The sequence below is a fragment of the Artemia sp. Qi Xiang Cuo genome, chromosome 6 (assembly GCF_049724085.1).
Source record: "Artemia sp. Qi Xiang Cuo chromosome 6, ASM4972408v1, whole genome shotgun sequence".
In the NCBI taxonomy this organism is placed as follows: Eukaryota; Metazoa; Arthropoda; class Branchiopoda; order Anostraca; family Artemiidae; genus Artemia; species Artemia sp. Qi Xiang Cuo.
Window position 1 is genome coordinate 49,877,867 of NC_142799.1, and position 15,505 is coordinate 49,893,371.

Below are 15,505 nucleotides of genomic sequence, written 5' to 3' on the forward strand. Positions count from 1 at the left end.
TGTCCTTATCCTTATTCTTTTAATAGTTACCGGTTAAAACGGCGGACTGGAGACCGAAGTTAGATTTAGAGGTCACATCTGACCTCTAAAGAGGTCAGAGGTCATAGGCTAATTGCAAGGGGGATAAATATAATTTTTTTTCTGTGTTTCTTTTAATTCATTCCTAATTAATTTGACGAACAAAATTAATGTAACTTAGTGTCTGGTCTCAAAATTTGTTGTTGTTATTTAATTGCTCCACAATTTTGCCTCTTTTTTCATTTCTAAATCAGTTCACGGTATTTTATCAAATTGTTGGGTAGATAGATGGATATAAAATATAAGATGGATAGATGCATAGTTACATCTAAAAAAGGATAAAACAGCGATTTACATAACAAAGTGACTGTTGTATTTGCGCTTTGTATAAGATTTATGATTAGAATACATCAAGTAAGACTAATTATGCTTGTATATGATAGTTAAAAGAGGGCTATGTGTATTTGATTAGGTTTTTTGTTGATAGATAACATCTATTGATTTTTTTTTAGGATTATAGTTTCATGGAAGGAGTTTAAAGAAGCCCTTTCAAGAATTCATCCAATTACCTTTGGTCTTGAAACTATAGCTCTCAAATCAACGATTGACTTGACGTGTGATGACTATATATCGAATTTTGAATTTGATGTGTTTACAAGGTAATTTTTTTTTATCATTTTGGCTGAAACTTGGTAAGAAAAATAAATTAAGTAAAAATAATTTCTTCTAAGTTTGATTTGTGGACCAGTTATATTTTACCCCTTGGCTTAAATATTGTAAAAAATTAATTTAAAAAAAAGAAACTGTGCAGGAACATACATTTTAAAGGAGCAACATCGGGAAAGAGAAAGGGGGAATTTGAATATTTTTCCAATGCCAAAAAGATAGACGGAAAGATAGAGCCATTTTTTGGTTACTAGAAGTTACAGATTGAGTTCCAGGATAATCTTTTATAAATAGCTCTAGGATAAAATAGAAAATTTTTCTAGAAGAGCTGGTTGCTTGTCTGTATACTTCAAAATAAAAAAAAGCACTGCTATGAAATAACTGTTAAGGAAACAAAAGTCTAAACAATAACGGAACGAATTCCGAGAAGAATTAATTGGCCAATATAAAAGCACAAAACAAAATAGAGATATTAAATCGAAAAAAAGAAAATTGAAAGATGAAATGCTACGAAAATCATGGTGTAAATGAGCTGAGATACCTGTTAGTTTTAAAGTTGGATTGTCAATCGATGTGGGTTTTAGAGCCCCCTGTTTACTCAGACAGCAAGATAATAAATAAATAATGAATCTCTAAGGTAGTCAATATTTAGTTAAACTTATACGTCTTGATAAGTAGAATAGCGAAATATAAGGATAATTTTATTAGCCTGTTTGTGAATGATTTTAAACTTATAGCTTTGGTTTTTGGCTAAGCCATAGTGTAACAAGAATAGATTCAACAGATATTCCAAATGTTTTAAGATGCAAAAAAGTTGAATAATATGCTTCTTGTTGTAACAAAGCTAGGAACACGGGATTTTCACATAGAGATAGAAAGAGGAATTGGGGACAGATCCTCCCTAGTTGATGTGTATTTATTTCACTCTATCATTACAAAAATTCCCTAATTTTTAAATGTAGCCTTACTTACTTACTTGCTTCCTGTGAGACCAGACACTGACACCTCACCCGGCATCTAGAAGACTCCGTATGGTTGACTCCCATTTGTCGCGATCTTGTGCCAGCTCTTCAGTAAACGGAGCCAGCAGCTCTCCCACTTTCTGCCAATCTTTTGAAATCCACCAATGGCGTCAGGTCCTTTTTGACAGTTGCCAACCAAATCTTCAATTGACCGCCACGACGCCTTCGCCAATCTGGAAAAGGAGTAGCTAGATGCACTTGCTTGATGATGCCGTCATTGGGTCTTCTAAGGGCATGGACAAGCTAACGCAGTATTCTCTGTTTGACAATCGTGGCGGTGGGTTCGATGTTACGGCAGTGGTAGCGCACATTAGTATTTGAGATTCTGTTTAGCATCGAATCCACTTAATTTTTCGTAAACAGCGGTGTTCAAAGATCATGGAGATGAAGCACCTTCATTGACCATCAGTGGGCCCTCCTGCCCCCTGGCCTAAAATGCAGCCTGACTCCTGAACGCAAAGTTTTGCAGAATCTTGCCTCTATACTTTTGTCTAAATCTATGCATTTCCATTTAGGATCATTATCGAACCATACACCAAGGGTTTTATATCTTAGTCCCCAAGCGCCAGCAATCATAAGCTTTTTTCTTATGACATTAAAATGCTGTTGTTTATACTTAGAGATAACCTCATCAGGTTGTTTTTTTGATATTATAAATATGTAGTCTAAATCATGTTCAGGTGGAACTGTCATTTTTGGGGGGGTTAAAGACAGTCCTGGTTCGATTACGGGATTTTGTTTCTCTATATCGTGTTTGTTTGAATATCTTGAAAACTTGACAGTAAGTAAAACAGAAGGAGACAGAGAAACAAAAAGAAAAATAATTATTTCAAGTCTAAGTTAATGGTCGATAACAATTATGTGCTTTAGTAAAAGGGAAATCCCCCTAAGAAGGAAAACTCAACCTTTCTCTTTTGAAAGAGAACTACAGTCTTCATTGTCTGAACTTAATTTGCGAGGGATATTATGCTATCAACCAAGAAATCGAAAGATGAAAAACGCTAAGGAGGACCAAGGAGAAATACCAAGTGACTAGAGTTGGTAAGGGTAATTTAGAAAATGGAGTATTTTTTTTCATTTCTCTTAAAAATAGAAGGAGAAAAGAGAGCCAGAGAGATAAAAAACGGCGACTATAATGATGTAAATACATTACTCCCAAGAAAGTTTCTGAAAGCTATTAATTTTTCTAATTAATGAAAACGATTTATTAATTTTGGTCCAGATGAGCATAATGCTCGTGTATATGTACGGTAGAATACGCCATAGATGGTCTCCGCGTCAGCTGTGCCAAACTTGCTGCGCTAAAACACAGTTATAATAACAATACCCTCTATATATGTTACGGTTCCATGGCTATGCCCGTGCGCTTTATCTTCCGCCACTTGGTGATTTGCCGTCTAAAACTGAGTTGTTGAAGCTTCGTTCGGTATTTTCTCGTTGTTCGAAGTTTTTATTAAGCTTCCCGTTGTTTTGCAAAAATAATTTTACTTTGCAAAAATATTCTAATCCCAAGCCGTTATATGGTATGATTAATGTAGAGTGTGATGTGTTTAATATGAATATAAATCACTTGTTTCATTTTCTGCCATTTGAGATTATTTACGAGTGCTGTTTTGATTAATTCTATATTTTGTACTGTGAGAAAGTTGAGTTTTTCTTCATATTTTTGGTTCGTTTCTTTCTTTTTTCTTACTCCGGCCCTCTTTTTCATATGTTAGTAACCGGGCAAAAACAAAATAAACTTACCTTAAATATAAGAAAGAATGAAGGACTGTAAATTGAAAATTTAGTTTACAAAACTTTGTTTTACAAGGATGAATTCTTTTCATTTCTTTAGTATGTCTGTTATTATGGTATTACGCAGTAATATACTGGCATCAGTCTCAGCATTTGTTATTCATTTTAATTATTTCTTATGCTTAAAGGTTATTTCAGCCGTGGTCATCTCTTCTTAGAAATTGGCAGATATTAGCAGTGACTCATCCTGGTTATGTGGCTTTTTTAACATATGATGAAGTGAAAGCACGACTGGAAAAGTACAAAACCAAACCTGGAAGGTGAGACCCAAAAATTAATATTGGAACTTCTAAATTAAAAAAAAAAAAAATCGAAAGTTTGTTAGTACAAATTTGACTTTTGCTGGTCGAAAAAAAAACAACAGTAGAAATGTAAGAAATTGAATAAATACAATCTATGTATGGCTTAGGTTTTTTTTCTGAATTAATAGTCTACAACTAAGACAGGAAGATGGAAATTGCTCCTTTAGGTCATTACAACCGGCACATATACTTCTTGGATTACAAGTAGTGTTGTGACACCATCTCTCTTACATTTAGAATATTCACTAAAAAACACCTAGAGACTCTGGGGTCTGCAACTTGAACCTACCTATCGCAGGGCTCTCTACTTTGAAGAGTTGCGGCCCTTAAAGTAAATTTATACGAGAAACTGCTATGGCTTTGTGCGCTGTCGTATGACCTCAGACGGCTTTGATTTGTGATTTGTTGAAGAATTCCATTAGCCCCTTCCCCGTCTGCATCTATGCTTAATGAAGACTATTAAAGTGACTCAGTTCTTTCACACTCTATAGAGATTTTAGCATTTAAAGTAGACAGTTTGAACCGTGTTGTCTAACTTATATTCCTTTTCCATGGAGAGAGAATATGTTACCCATATCTATCCTTTTCCATATGAGAGAAAGCCTAGATTACCGCTGAAAAAGGACCAAGTGGAAAGTAACGCTTTAGTAGCTAGAACTTAATAGCAGCTTAACTTAAACTTAATAGCGACGCATTAATAGCTAGAATCGTTACGTAAAAGATGAGATCAACTTTCTTGGTTTTCATATAGAAAGAATGATTTCCTAAAACCTACTTTTCATTTATTCAGTTTTCTTTAAGAGAACAGGGAACCTTACCCAGTTTTTTTTTTTTTTGAAAAAGACCTAATATATACCATAGATACCTGATTTTAAGTTTGATCGTGTCTTCCTGCGAAAAGTAACTTAACATTAGGATTTTAATAAAAGGAAGATTTTCGTCAATTTCCAGCCAATAAATAAGATGTTTCAGTGATGCCCTTATTAAGCCTGTAAGGCGATGCACCTGTAACCTGGTACCGTGTCACTGTTCAGTTCTATCTTACCGTGTTCACTGTTCTATATTACCGATGTGCTATCTCACCAGAAAGTCAAGTCTTCGAAAGTACAGTTTTCAGCAGTCACCTGGGGTTGTCCGTAAAGGGTTCACTGGTTGCATCTAGTTTGGAAGAGTTAAAAATTAGACGGCTGTATTGTTTATATTGTTTATATGTCGGAATAGTTAAAAATTAGACGGCTGTATTTTATTTTGTTGATAATAAGGGTGTTTTCATTTATTATTTTTGAAGTGTAATGTGTATTAACCATGGCCCAGTAGGATTTTTAGTATAATAAATCATACCATATCACATATCTCCTATGTGTGCCCTTTCAAATGGTATGTAGTTACTGAGTTTATAGTTTTACCTTGCTTTTATTGCAATTTTTTATTCACAAAACGTGACAGCACAAGTACAGCCTACTCGAAAAGCTTGTACTTGTCCAAGGAGCCTATGGCTAAACGCAAAATCGATATAAATTTTCCAAGAAACACAACATTTAACAGTAAAAAGAAAGAAATAAAGAAGAAATAGTGGTAAGAGTGATAAAGGGAAAAGAGGTATACCCATTATATTTTCTTTAATCTTTGAGTCGTTCAATATTTGTCCATTAAACATTAACATAGTATGTCCAAAAATTACTACCACATTTGCTAAGGGTAGCAATGTATTAGGTGATTTTCGGAGATTCGGGGAACCAATTTTGGGGATTCGTAAGAAAATTACTTTAATCTTTGAGTCGTTCAATATTTGTCCATTAAACATTAACATAGTATGTCCAAAAATTGCTACCACATTTGCTAAGGGTAGCAATGTATTAGGTGATTTTCGGAGATTCGGGGAACCAATTTTGGGGATTCGTAAGAAAATTACTTTAATCTTTGAGTCGTTCAATATTTGTCCATTAAGCATTAACATAGTATGTCCAAAAATAGCTACCACATTTGCTAAGGGTAGCAATGTATTAGGTGATTTTCGGAGATTCGGCGAACCAATTCTTGGGATTCGTAAGAACGAAATAAAGAAACAAAAAGCCAAAAACTAAGCAACTTCGTTTTAACATCCCCAAATAAAAATAATAACAACAAATGAACTACACATAATGGATGTAAAACGATGCTTCTACGCAACTATTGAATAACGAGCCTCATCTAAATTCTGATAATGTTTGTCAATACCACCAAATTTCAGAGCACATGAAATTTCTAGTATCGATTTTTAATTTACTGTTCATAATGCCTTTCATTGTATTCTTGGTAATGTCAAAGGTCACTGCTTTAAATTTTCCAGGAGATAACATTCTTATGGAGTTCATTATTTTGGACCATTTGAATCTGATTTTATAGTACCTGTAATTGTACTATTTTTAACTGTTTCTCATCTAATTTCCTACGAAATATCTCTTTGTCATACATTTTATGTCGTAGGTTTTAATATAATGTGGTCGAGTTTTCAGAAGCAGATTTAACAAAAATAATAATAAACACTATCATTAGGGTTTGTTCTTCATTCCCAGCAATGTTTCTTTATTTATATTGAACCTATGTCTTTTTCAGTTGGGCTACAGTCTAAAGGTTTCAATCTTAGAATTCTAGAGAAGTTCATATGTATTCTTTAAAAAAATGTGTTTGGTTTGACCTTCTGCACCAGAAAGTGGGTCTTACTTATGCCTGAAACTTGCACAGAGATAATAATTTTAGAATTTCCTTTCGCTGTTGTAGTTCTCCAGTAAAAAACTGAAGTTGAACTAAAAAAAAAAAAAAAAAAAGGAATGGTGACATTTCTTTTTTGAACTAGGTATGACACCATGACAGTATTTCTAGGCCAGATGCTTAAGCAGTGAGGGGTCACTGGTAACTCCCTCCCCCTGAAATCTCAACATTTTATTGTTCTTATAATTGTTTGCGTTTTTCGTATCACTAGCCCGTTTTTCTTATGGCTAGCCTGTTTTTTTTTGTATCGCTAGCCTGTTTTTTTCAGATCACTAGCCTTTTCTTCGTATCGTTAGCTATTTGTTTTCTTTTTTTTTAATTCTGATCCCTCTCCCATCCTTGAATTAATTAATTTTTATGTGTGTGCTCTATACTAAGGTTTTTTGTTAATATAACATTTTTTAAATGTTGTCGTGTAATTCACAGCTACGTATTTCGCCTGAGTTGTACTCGACTAGGTCAATGGGCAATAGGATATGTTACCGCAGATGGTTCGATATTGCAGACAATTCCCCAAAATAAGTCCCTGTGCCAAGCGTTGCTGGATGGATACAAAGAAGGATTGTAAGTTTGAATTTTGTAATATATAAACTATTTTAAATAAGTTGTCTCGGTTCTAAAAGATCTTTGCAAAACCGTTCTATTACTAGTTATGGCCGTCATATATTACTTTATGTGCCTTTTTTTTCCAAAAATTGATTGAAGGGTTTTTCTAACCCAAGTTGAAGGGTACAGTCCCCCCTTCCGTCAAAGTCCGAGATTTTATTTAAAAGGAATATCACATTATTCCTTTAAATCTGTATAACTTGTGCGCGTAACAATCGCTACGAATTTCTCCAGACTCGAACCGTAACAATCGTCACGAATTTCTCCAGACTCGAACCGCTGACCTCAGGATTTCGAGTCTGGGACGCTAATCACTAGCCGCTAACTGAGTGCCGAAAGCTTGAACTTCTTGCCCCGCTCAAAAGAAAGAAAAAAATTTGAGGTTATTTCGAGTGTGAGGTTATTGAATGAAGGCACTTGAATTTCTTGTGTATTAACTTTTGAGACCAATTTGCCCAAAACATGGGACTGGAAAAAACATGTGAATCACGTCATCTAGAATTCAAGTTAGAATTTTACTCTTTTAAACTTGTATTGCATCATATTGTACGTCAGAGGTTATCAAGCACGGCTTGTGACCCATGAATTGTCCCAGAGCATGTAAATGGAGCCCACATAAATTCAAATCATTTTAGTTTTGCAGTCTAGTAGTATATGAAACACATTTAAAATTAAAATAACAATACTAATGAGAATAACTATTGTATTCTGAGTGTAAAAATTGCATTTTGAGCATAAAAATCGTATGAACAGTATAAGAAAGAACAGCCTACACCAATGTAAATTGGAATCCATAATGTTTTACTATCTTATGATTACGCAATGTGTATCGAAGGAGTTATCTTAGAAACCTCGAAAAGGGCTCATTTAATCGGAAATTGAAAGGGCTAGTGCCCTTTTTAATAGTCGAAAATGATTAGAGGGCAACCAAACCCCGTCCCACGCCCACCATTTCCAGAAAATATATCCAGTCAAAATTTTGAGATAGCCCTTTTGTTTAGCGTATTTAAAAGGTAAAAAGGAGGAGGATGACAACCCCCACAGGCCTCAGCGTAAGGGTTGTAAGTTATGCCCCGAGGACATGTAAGGTTTTATCGAAAGAGTGGCTGTATAAACTCCGGAAGGGGCTCATTGGATTCGTTCTATTGCCCATTTTAGAGTCAAAAGGATCGGGGGTAGTCACCACCCCCCCCCCACGTCATATTTCCCCAAAATGCATCCGATAGAAATTTTGAGATAACCATTTGTTCAAAAATAGTCCAAAGATTATATAACAAGACCTTCGGGGTTGACACAATCCCCCAGAGTTTGGGAGTAAGCTTTGTAAGTTATGCCCAGGGGTATATACGGTTTTTATGGAAGGGGTGGTCGTGTGAACTTCACAGGAGGTTCATTTGATTGGAAATGTATATTTCTAGTACCCTTTTCTGAGTCAAACGTGACGGAGAGCAACTAGCCCCCTCCCCTCCCTGACATCCTTTTCTGAAACACATTCCATTGAAGTTGTGAGATAGCCATTTTGTTACCAATAGTCTAAAAATCATATAACAACATCTTTAGGGTGGACACGATCCCCCAGAGGCCATGGACAAGGGTTGTAAGTTATGCCCCGGGGCATATAAGGTTTTTATGGATCGGGTGGTCGTGTAAGCTTGGGTTCAGATGGAACTCATTTGATTTGAAGTCGGAAGTTTTAGTGCCCTTTTTAAGATTCAAAAGTAAATGGAGGGCAATCAGCCCCCCCCCCCGCCCAAGCCTTTCATTCCCCTAAACAAATCTGATCAAAATTTTAAGAGAGCCTTTCAGAGAATGTTGAGGGGAGTGCTTGAACTAAATCAAAACTTGTTATGTGTACACGGATTGTCAAAAGGATGTAACACACAAATAACTGAGTATATCAATTTAGAAAATTCAAGAAATGATAAGGGAGATGATCTAAAAGGCAATATTTGCATGCTACCAATACTACTACAACTACCACCACTACTACTATCACACTACTCCATTTACAGTATTGAGGGGAAATTTGAACTAAATCAAAAGACACTATGTGCATGCACATTGTCAAAATAGCGTATCTCAAGAATTGATTTGGGTATTAAATTTGGACTTTCAGAGAATGCTTAAAGGGGAAGATCATCTCACCAAAAGGCAATATGTGCACACTACTGTTAATACTACTGTTACTGCCACATTTACTACTACTACTACTACTTCTATTGCAACTATTTGTAATGTTAAGAGCATTGAGATGAAAATTTAAAGAAGTATATGAACATACAGGTTATCAAAAGGACATATCAGCAATATTATAGCAATGGCTAATTGTATTAAGTTGAAACTTCAATTTGAAACGCATTATGCCCGCACAGGTTGTTAAACGGACGCATCAGAAATGCTTCAGGAACGATTGATGGTATTAAGCTGAAGTTTCAGCGCGTGTTGAAGGGGATGCTGTAGAAAGCAAAGGTGCCATGCGCATACTGCTACTAATGATGCTACAACTACTGCTACTGCGCAAGCTAAGGGTATTAAGGTGAAATTTATAAGGAGTATTTATGTGGATCCTGAACTAAATCAAAACAAACTATGAGCATGTGGACTTTCAAAAAGGTGACTAAGCAATATCTGAAAAACTACATGTATTATTAAGTTAGACCTTCAAGGGTAAGTTTTGGGTGATTTTGAACGAGCCAGAAGGCACTACATGTATACTTTTAATACTACCACTAAATTTCGTGTAAGTAATGGCACAAATCCCAATTATACAATTCCCATAATTATACAATTGGTCCATTATGCTTTAAAACTAAATGTTGCTGTAACTAAATCAAATGGCATTGTGTTTATGTTTGCCAGTAAGACATCTCAGCAATGTATCGAGAACGACTGGGGGTATTAAGTTGAAACTTTTGGGGCTGCTACTATTACTACTTCTGCTCTTATAATTTAAATAGATAAAAAGATTGTAAGTGTATCCGGTTGACAAAGAGCATAGATAGAATCTTTAGGGAATGATATTAAGTTTTATATTTCAGGTCAACCTCAGGAGTTATAAAATTAGATTAAAATTTATTGTTTGCGTCAGGATTAAAAATTGCTGAAGAAGTTTCTCCAACATACAAATAGCCAGCCAAACTATGGATTCTTATTGAAAAAAAGAAAATATATAAATATTTTTTTTTTCCATGAAAAAGACTATCTCAATAAAAACCGAACAGAAATTAATTTAAAAAACTTTTTACACAGAACAAGTTTTTCAAAGAAAAGTAAAGAGCTCTATTAAGCTAAAAATTATCAGAAATAAAGTTAACCTTCCAAGTGTAAAACTACCACAGATCACCATCAATAAAATCAATGAAACTCAAAACGAACAGATTTTAGAATAAATAGCCGAGCCAAACTCAAAACGAGCTAAAACGAACATGAGTAGGGTTAATAAACCCCATGCCTTCTTAAGACCAGAACATAATTTGCGCTTTACTGAAAAAACAAAAACAAATGACCGTGAATTGTCAGTTTAATTGACATGCTAATATTTATTCCTTAAATTTTTGATAATTTCTAATTTATGAAAGTAAAAAAAGTGAAAAAATTTAAAACGTATTGTGGTTTCAGTGAAGTGCAAATTATGTTCTTGTCTTGAGAAGAGTTATCAGCCGTACTGATGTTAATGTTTTTCGTTTTGAGTTTGACTCGGCTATTTATTGCAATTTCTGTTCGTTTTGAGTTTCATTTATTTATTGATGGTGATTTATAGTAGTTTTGCGCTTGGAACGTTATTTGACTTTATTTCTGCTCATTTTTGGCTTATGGAGCTCTTTACTTTTCTTTGAAAATCTTGTTTTATGGAAAAAGTTTTTTAAGTTAATTCATGGTAAAAGGTGTCAGTTTGAAATAATGCACATTTTTTCAACGTAGTTCAGTGCCATCTAGATTCGGTAATTTATTTAGCGTGTTTTGGGTTTAATGCAAGTTTTTGATTATATTTTGGCACGCACGGGTATTCTTAAAGAAAAATGGACACTTCTGTATTATGTTTCATATTTTCAGCATTTTTCAATAATGTAAATTTGTTTTGCATTGTATAAATAGCCCAGAAAAAGCAACCCACTGCTCTGATTCCACTTTAAACATCGCATTATTCTCCTGGGTACATAAGTTGTATGTATTTTGTAGTTATTTGTACCCCGATGGTCGTCCGTCGAATCCTGATTTATCTGGGGCTGTAGCTGTTGCACCCGAGGATCATGTTAAAGTGACAAAAGAGCAATATGAGCTGTACTGTGAGATCGGCTCTACTTTCCAGCTGTGTAAGATTTGTGCTGAAAACGATAAAGACGTGAGAATTGAACCCTGTGGTCATCTACTCTGTACTCCTTGTCTTACTTCTTGGCAGGTAAATACAGTCAGTTTTATCCAGCTCTTTTTGACGCTACCAAGTGTTTCACTTTTTTATTTTAGCAGAAGAAGAAGAAGCATTGTATTACTTACTTCTTTGACGGTTTCATTTTTGAAACTATTTACTCAGGTGAAGCACCCAAAAATTTGTAGCATTTATAAAATTCATGATCTTTATCACTTCTGGAAGAACGTCTCCTGAATCTTTCTATATATTCCAGTTTTTATTTTATTTTTTAATTTCATTCCCAATCTTTTATTTCCAATTATTATTTCTGTTATTATCAGTGTTTCTTTTATTAGTAAAGTCATTGGCTGGTAATAAGATCCTCATGTCTTGCACCAAGAGGTCAAGTGAATGCGTTGAAGCCTGTGTCTCAAGTGGCATTATTATTCCTTGTTAGATTTCTTCTTTAATTCCCTTTTTTTTGTCGCAAAGATGGACATACGTATTACATTTTGAGACTTGTGGCGATACAACTGCAATTCGTGTCATATTTATTGACTTAGTGAAAGGTACTAAAAACTGCTTTTCAGTGTCAGTGCACTAGGAATGTTTTTCTTTTTTTTTCGCTAGTGAAATCTCAATAATTGAACAGTTTAGAGTTCAGAGTTTTATTCACCAATAAATACAAAATGGAAATACAATACTCTTATTCCCCTCGAAAGGCTCCATGGCCAGGGATATAAAGGGGATAAAAGCAACTTTCTTTGAAGGGTTAAACTAAATTTTTGGGAATATTTTTTATGGTTTTGTAATGGACACGGCTATTACTGTAATTATAGTAAGTTGTCATTGCTATCTTAATTTTTTCTGGATTTTTTACCTAAGTAAAACAAGTCGCAAAGTTGTAAAAAAGTGTAGAATATATTTGAACACGTTTCATTATATAATGGGAAATCGGAAAAACAACGAACTAAAAGTGAATAAAATCATGTTACATCCTTTTTCTTATATGTTATTTTTAATACAGTTTATGTTTATAACCTATCCATTTAAGGTCACTCTGAAGGTGTGAAGATGAAAACCAATAATAAAAAGCATAATCGTTATAATTCATGGAAGGGAGTGTTATGATTTGTTTTTTTTTTTGGGTGGGGGGGGGGGGGTAAAGATCAAAGATGATGACAAGAAAGGTCTAGCAATATGTTAGCAGCTCGGTTATTGAAATTTCACCTAAATTTTTCAACGAGAGGGGGGGGGATAAAATAAAATAATTCAGTCTGTAATGTTCTTCTAGAACTACCTTCGTCATCTTGATTTAGCTTAATTTGCTTCAGATCTCCTTCCGGATATTTCTAAGCGCAGAGAACCTTCTCAAATTTTTATTGTTTGTCACTAGTGCTGACACAAAGCTTTTAACTAAAAGTAATTTTTATCTGATTCAGGCATTTGCAAAGATGTTCAGACTATCAGTGCTTTGATTAGTCATTTCCAAGCAGCTTGTAACGGATCAAAACTTAACTTATTCTTCGTGAGTCGATGGGATAGCATTCTTCGGAAGGGACTAGACCACCACGGGTCCACAAGAGGGCTATTCCGTTCAAAAAGATACTCTTCATTTGTGTGATCTAGTTCCTCATAGCTCAAGAATTCAACAATCTTGGCCTTCAGTTCTCTGAAGACTTCGCGTCTGAAGCACATTAATGATTTGCAGGGCTGAGCCCGCAGTGGGCCATGTCTTGACTAAATCGAGAATTATAGAACCAACTTGAACGTTGAAAACACAATGCTTTGTGTTGTGGCTAATGCTAAATGACAATGAATGACCCTCCAAGTTATTGGGCGAATGAGCGGGCTTTGCTGCCACGGTCTCGTGGTGTAATACTTGAAAAAGTCTGACGAAGTTGTCTGGTCTGGATTTCCTGTGTTGCCTTTCGGAACATCGAGTCAAATGCAACATGGAAGTCAATAAAGGCAGTGAATTCGGAACTCTCTCAGATTTCTCTCAGAATTCTGTGGCTGTTCTACTTTTCATCGGACAATGAAGACTTATAAAGTCGTATAACCAGTTTTGAGGCACGATGTTTTGGCACCAATGGATAGAACCATTGAGAAATCCTTCCCTGGAGCTTTGGTTGTTCCTCAGTAACTAACACAGTCACCCCTGTTGCCTTTCCTTTTGCATAAAATTAAGATGATAATTGTGCACTAGTCTATTGCCGAAACATCAGAAAAAGAGTCTACAGCACCATCACTATAGCTAGGCTAGCAAATTTCAGCAGCTCAGTGTTTTTACCACATACGCATGTCGCCTTGTTGCTCCTGAATCTTTTTGTTACACTTCTTATTCCTGAGATACTAAATGTTTTAACATGAAGATCATCTACTCTTTGATCTCCACTGGCTGATTGAATAGGACCTTAGTTGACTGCTTTGGAAAAGGGGCGCTCTTTTATATGGTTGAAGGAGTACTCGTTCAAGCGCTCAAGGCATGTACTTTAAGCCGAGGGGAGCGTCTTACGTTTTTAGATGACCGGTCCCAATATAATTGAGTGCTGTCGTTCTTCCTTGCTGACTACGCGATTTTTTTAGGCTTTTGTTCGACAACCCGGTTTTATTCTTGAAGTTCAACCCCGCTATGAAAATCTTTTAGTCCTTTATATGAAACTTCTTTCATCGGAAGTTTCTTCTTTCAAACGGCATTAAGGTAATTTAAAAAAGAAAGAAAGGGATTTAATACTTGCTGAGCTTACACTACTGGATTCCCACTGAATGTAGATGGCATTGTTTTATGGGGTAAAGCCCATTTCTTTTTTACAAAAAAAAAAAAAAAATGTATTTCTAGCATCCTAGGTCAAGGAGGTTGCTTTTATGGGTTAAAATTTTTAGTAAAAGCTTCACTTTTGTGTTTCTTAACCGTGAATAAGATTTGTTTTATGCTAATTCAAGATTTTGCACCCACGGTAAATTTTGGATTATCTTTCTAAAGACGTAAGAAAGATTTGTAGGGAAATAATTCTTTTGAAAATTCTCTCATGCAATTTTTCTCTATAAGTCTTTATAAACTACTTCAAAAATAAATGAAATCTGAACAAGTATTTTTTGATACAATCCATGATTTTGAAAGACAGGATAGAAAACTTGTGCATCAAAAACAATTGGCGTTAAAAAATGTGCATCAAAAACAACTGGCGTTAAAAACTTGTGCATCAAAAACAATTGGCGTTAAAAGTATCTTTTAAAAGGATTATTCACCGATATTTCGTACTTACGCATATTCTTTTTGGATGATGAGCCCAAGCTTAATGAAATAGGTTGTTAATTTGTGAAATTTCGAAACTACAAGATCCTCTTCTCAGAGTGTTCAGACTTGATACATTTTTTTTTTTCATTTTGGACTGAAAAGAATAGAGAAACGCCCAAGGAACAAGACGCCTCGAAGTAAAATCCTGTTGATACCCTGACATACTTCTGTAGAGTAAATACAACGCGTAATTAAAGGTGACTAAGTATAAAGAACTCTCAATTCCTCGCTTTAAATCTTCCTAATTCTATAAACAAAAAAAAAACAATAGAGAAAAATCTCAATAAAAAAAAAAAAAAAAACGAGACTGTGGTTAGTGGAGAGAAAAGACGAAAAATGTAAAACAACGCAGATATCTCGCCTGTATCAAAGTAAGGCGTCTTCAGCACAAGAGAAACACAAGAAGAACAAGATTAAAAACCAAACTAAAAACAAATAAAACTTTGATCCTACAGATAAATATGTAAAATTGACAAGAAAGGAATTGGAGTCATTGAAAAACAATTTTCACATTACCCCACAGTTTTATGACAAATTTTATCCAAGGGGTTGTTCTGCACCCAAGATATATGGTCCACCTAAGATTCATAAGACTGGAGCCCCCTCCGTCCCATTGTGTGAACTTTTCCGTCATCATTTTCGAAATTAGGAAAATGGCTGTCGGTGGCAATGCGTCCTCTTTTGGGAACACAAA

The 15,505-nt window shown here is 34.9% G+C and overlaps 1 protein-coding gene across 1 annotated transcript in view; it reads left to right on the forward strand.

The window, feature by feature from the left end:
• Cbl (E3 ubiquitin-protein ligase CBL) overlaps nucleotides 1-15,505 on the forward strand; it is a 111,485-nt gene that overhangs the window by 40,656 nt on the left and 55,324 nt on the right. The window contains exons 5-8 of the mRNA XM_089090806.1: nucleotides 531-677; nucleotides 3,632-3,763; nucleotides 6,983-7,120; nucleotides 11,342-11,561. Coding sequence (XP_088946932.1) covers nucleotides 531-677; nucleotides 3,632-3,763; nucleotides 6,983-7,120; nucleotides 11,342-11,561 — 637 coding nt within the window. The remainder of the gene's footprint in view (nucleotides 1-530; nucleotides 678-3,631; nucleotides 3,764-6,982; nucleotides 7,121-11,341; nucleotides 11,562-15,505) is intronic.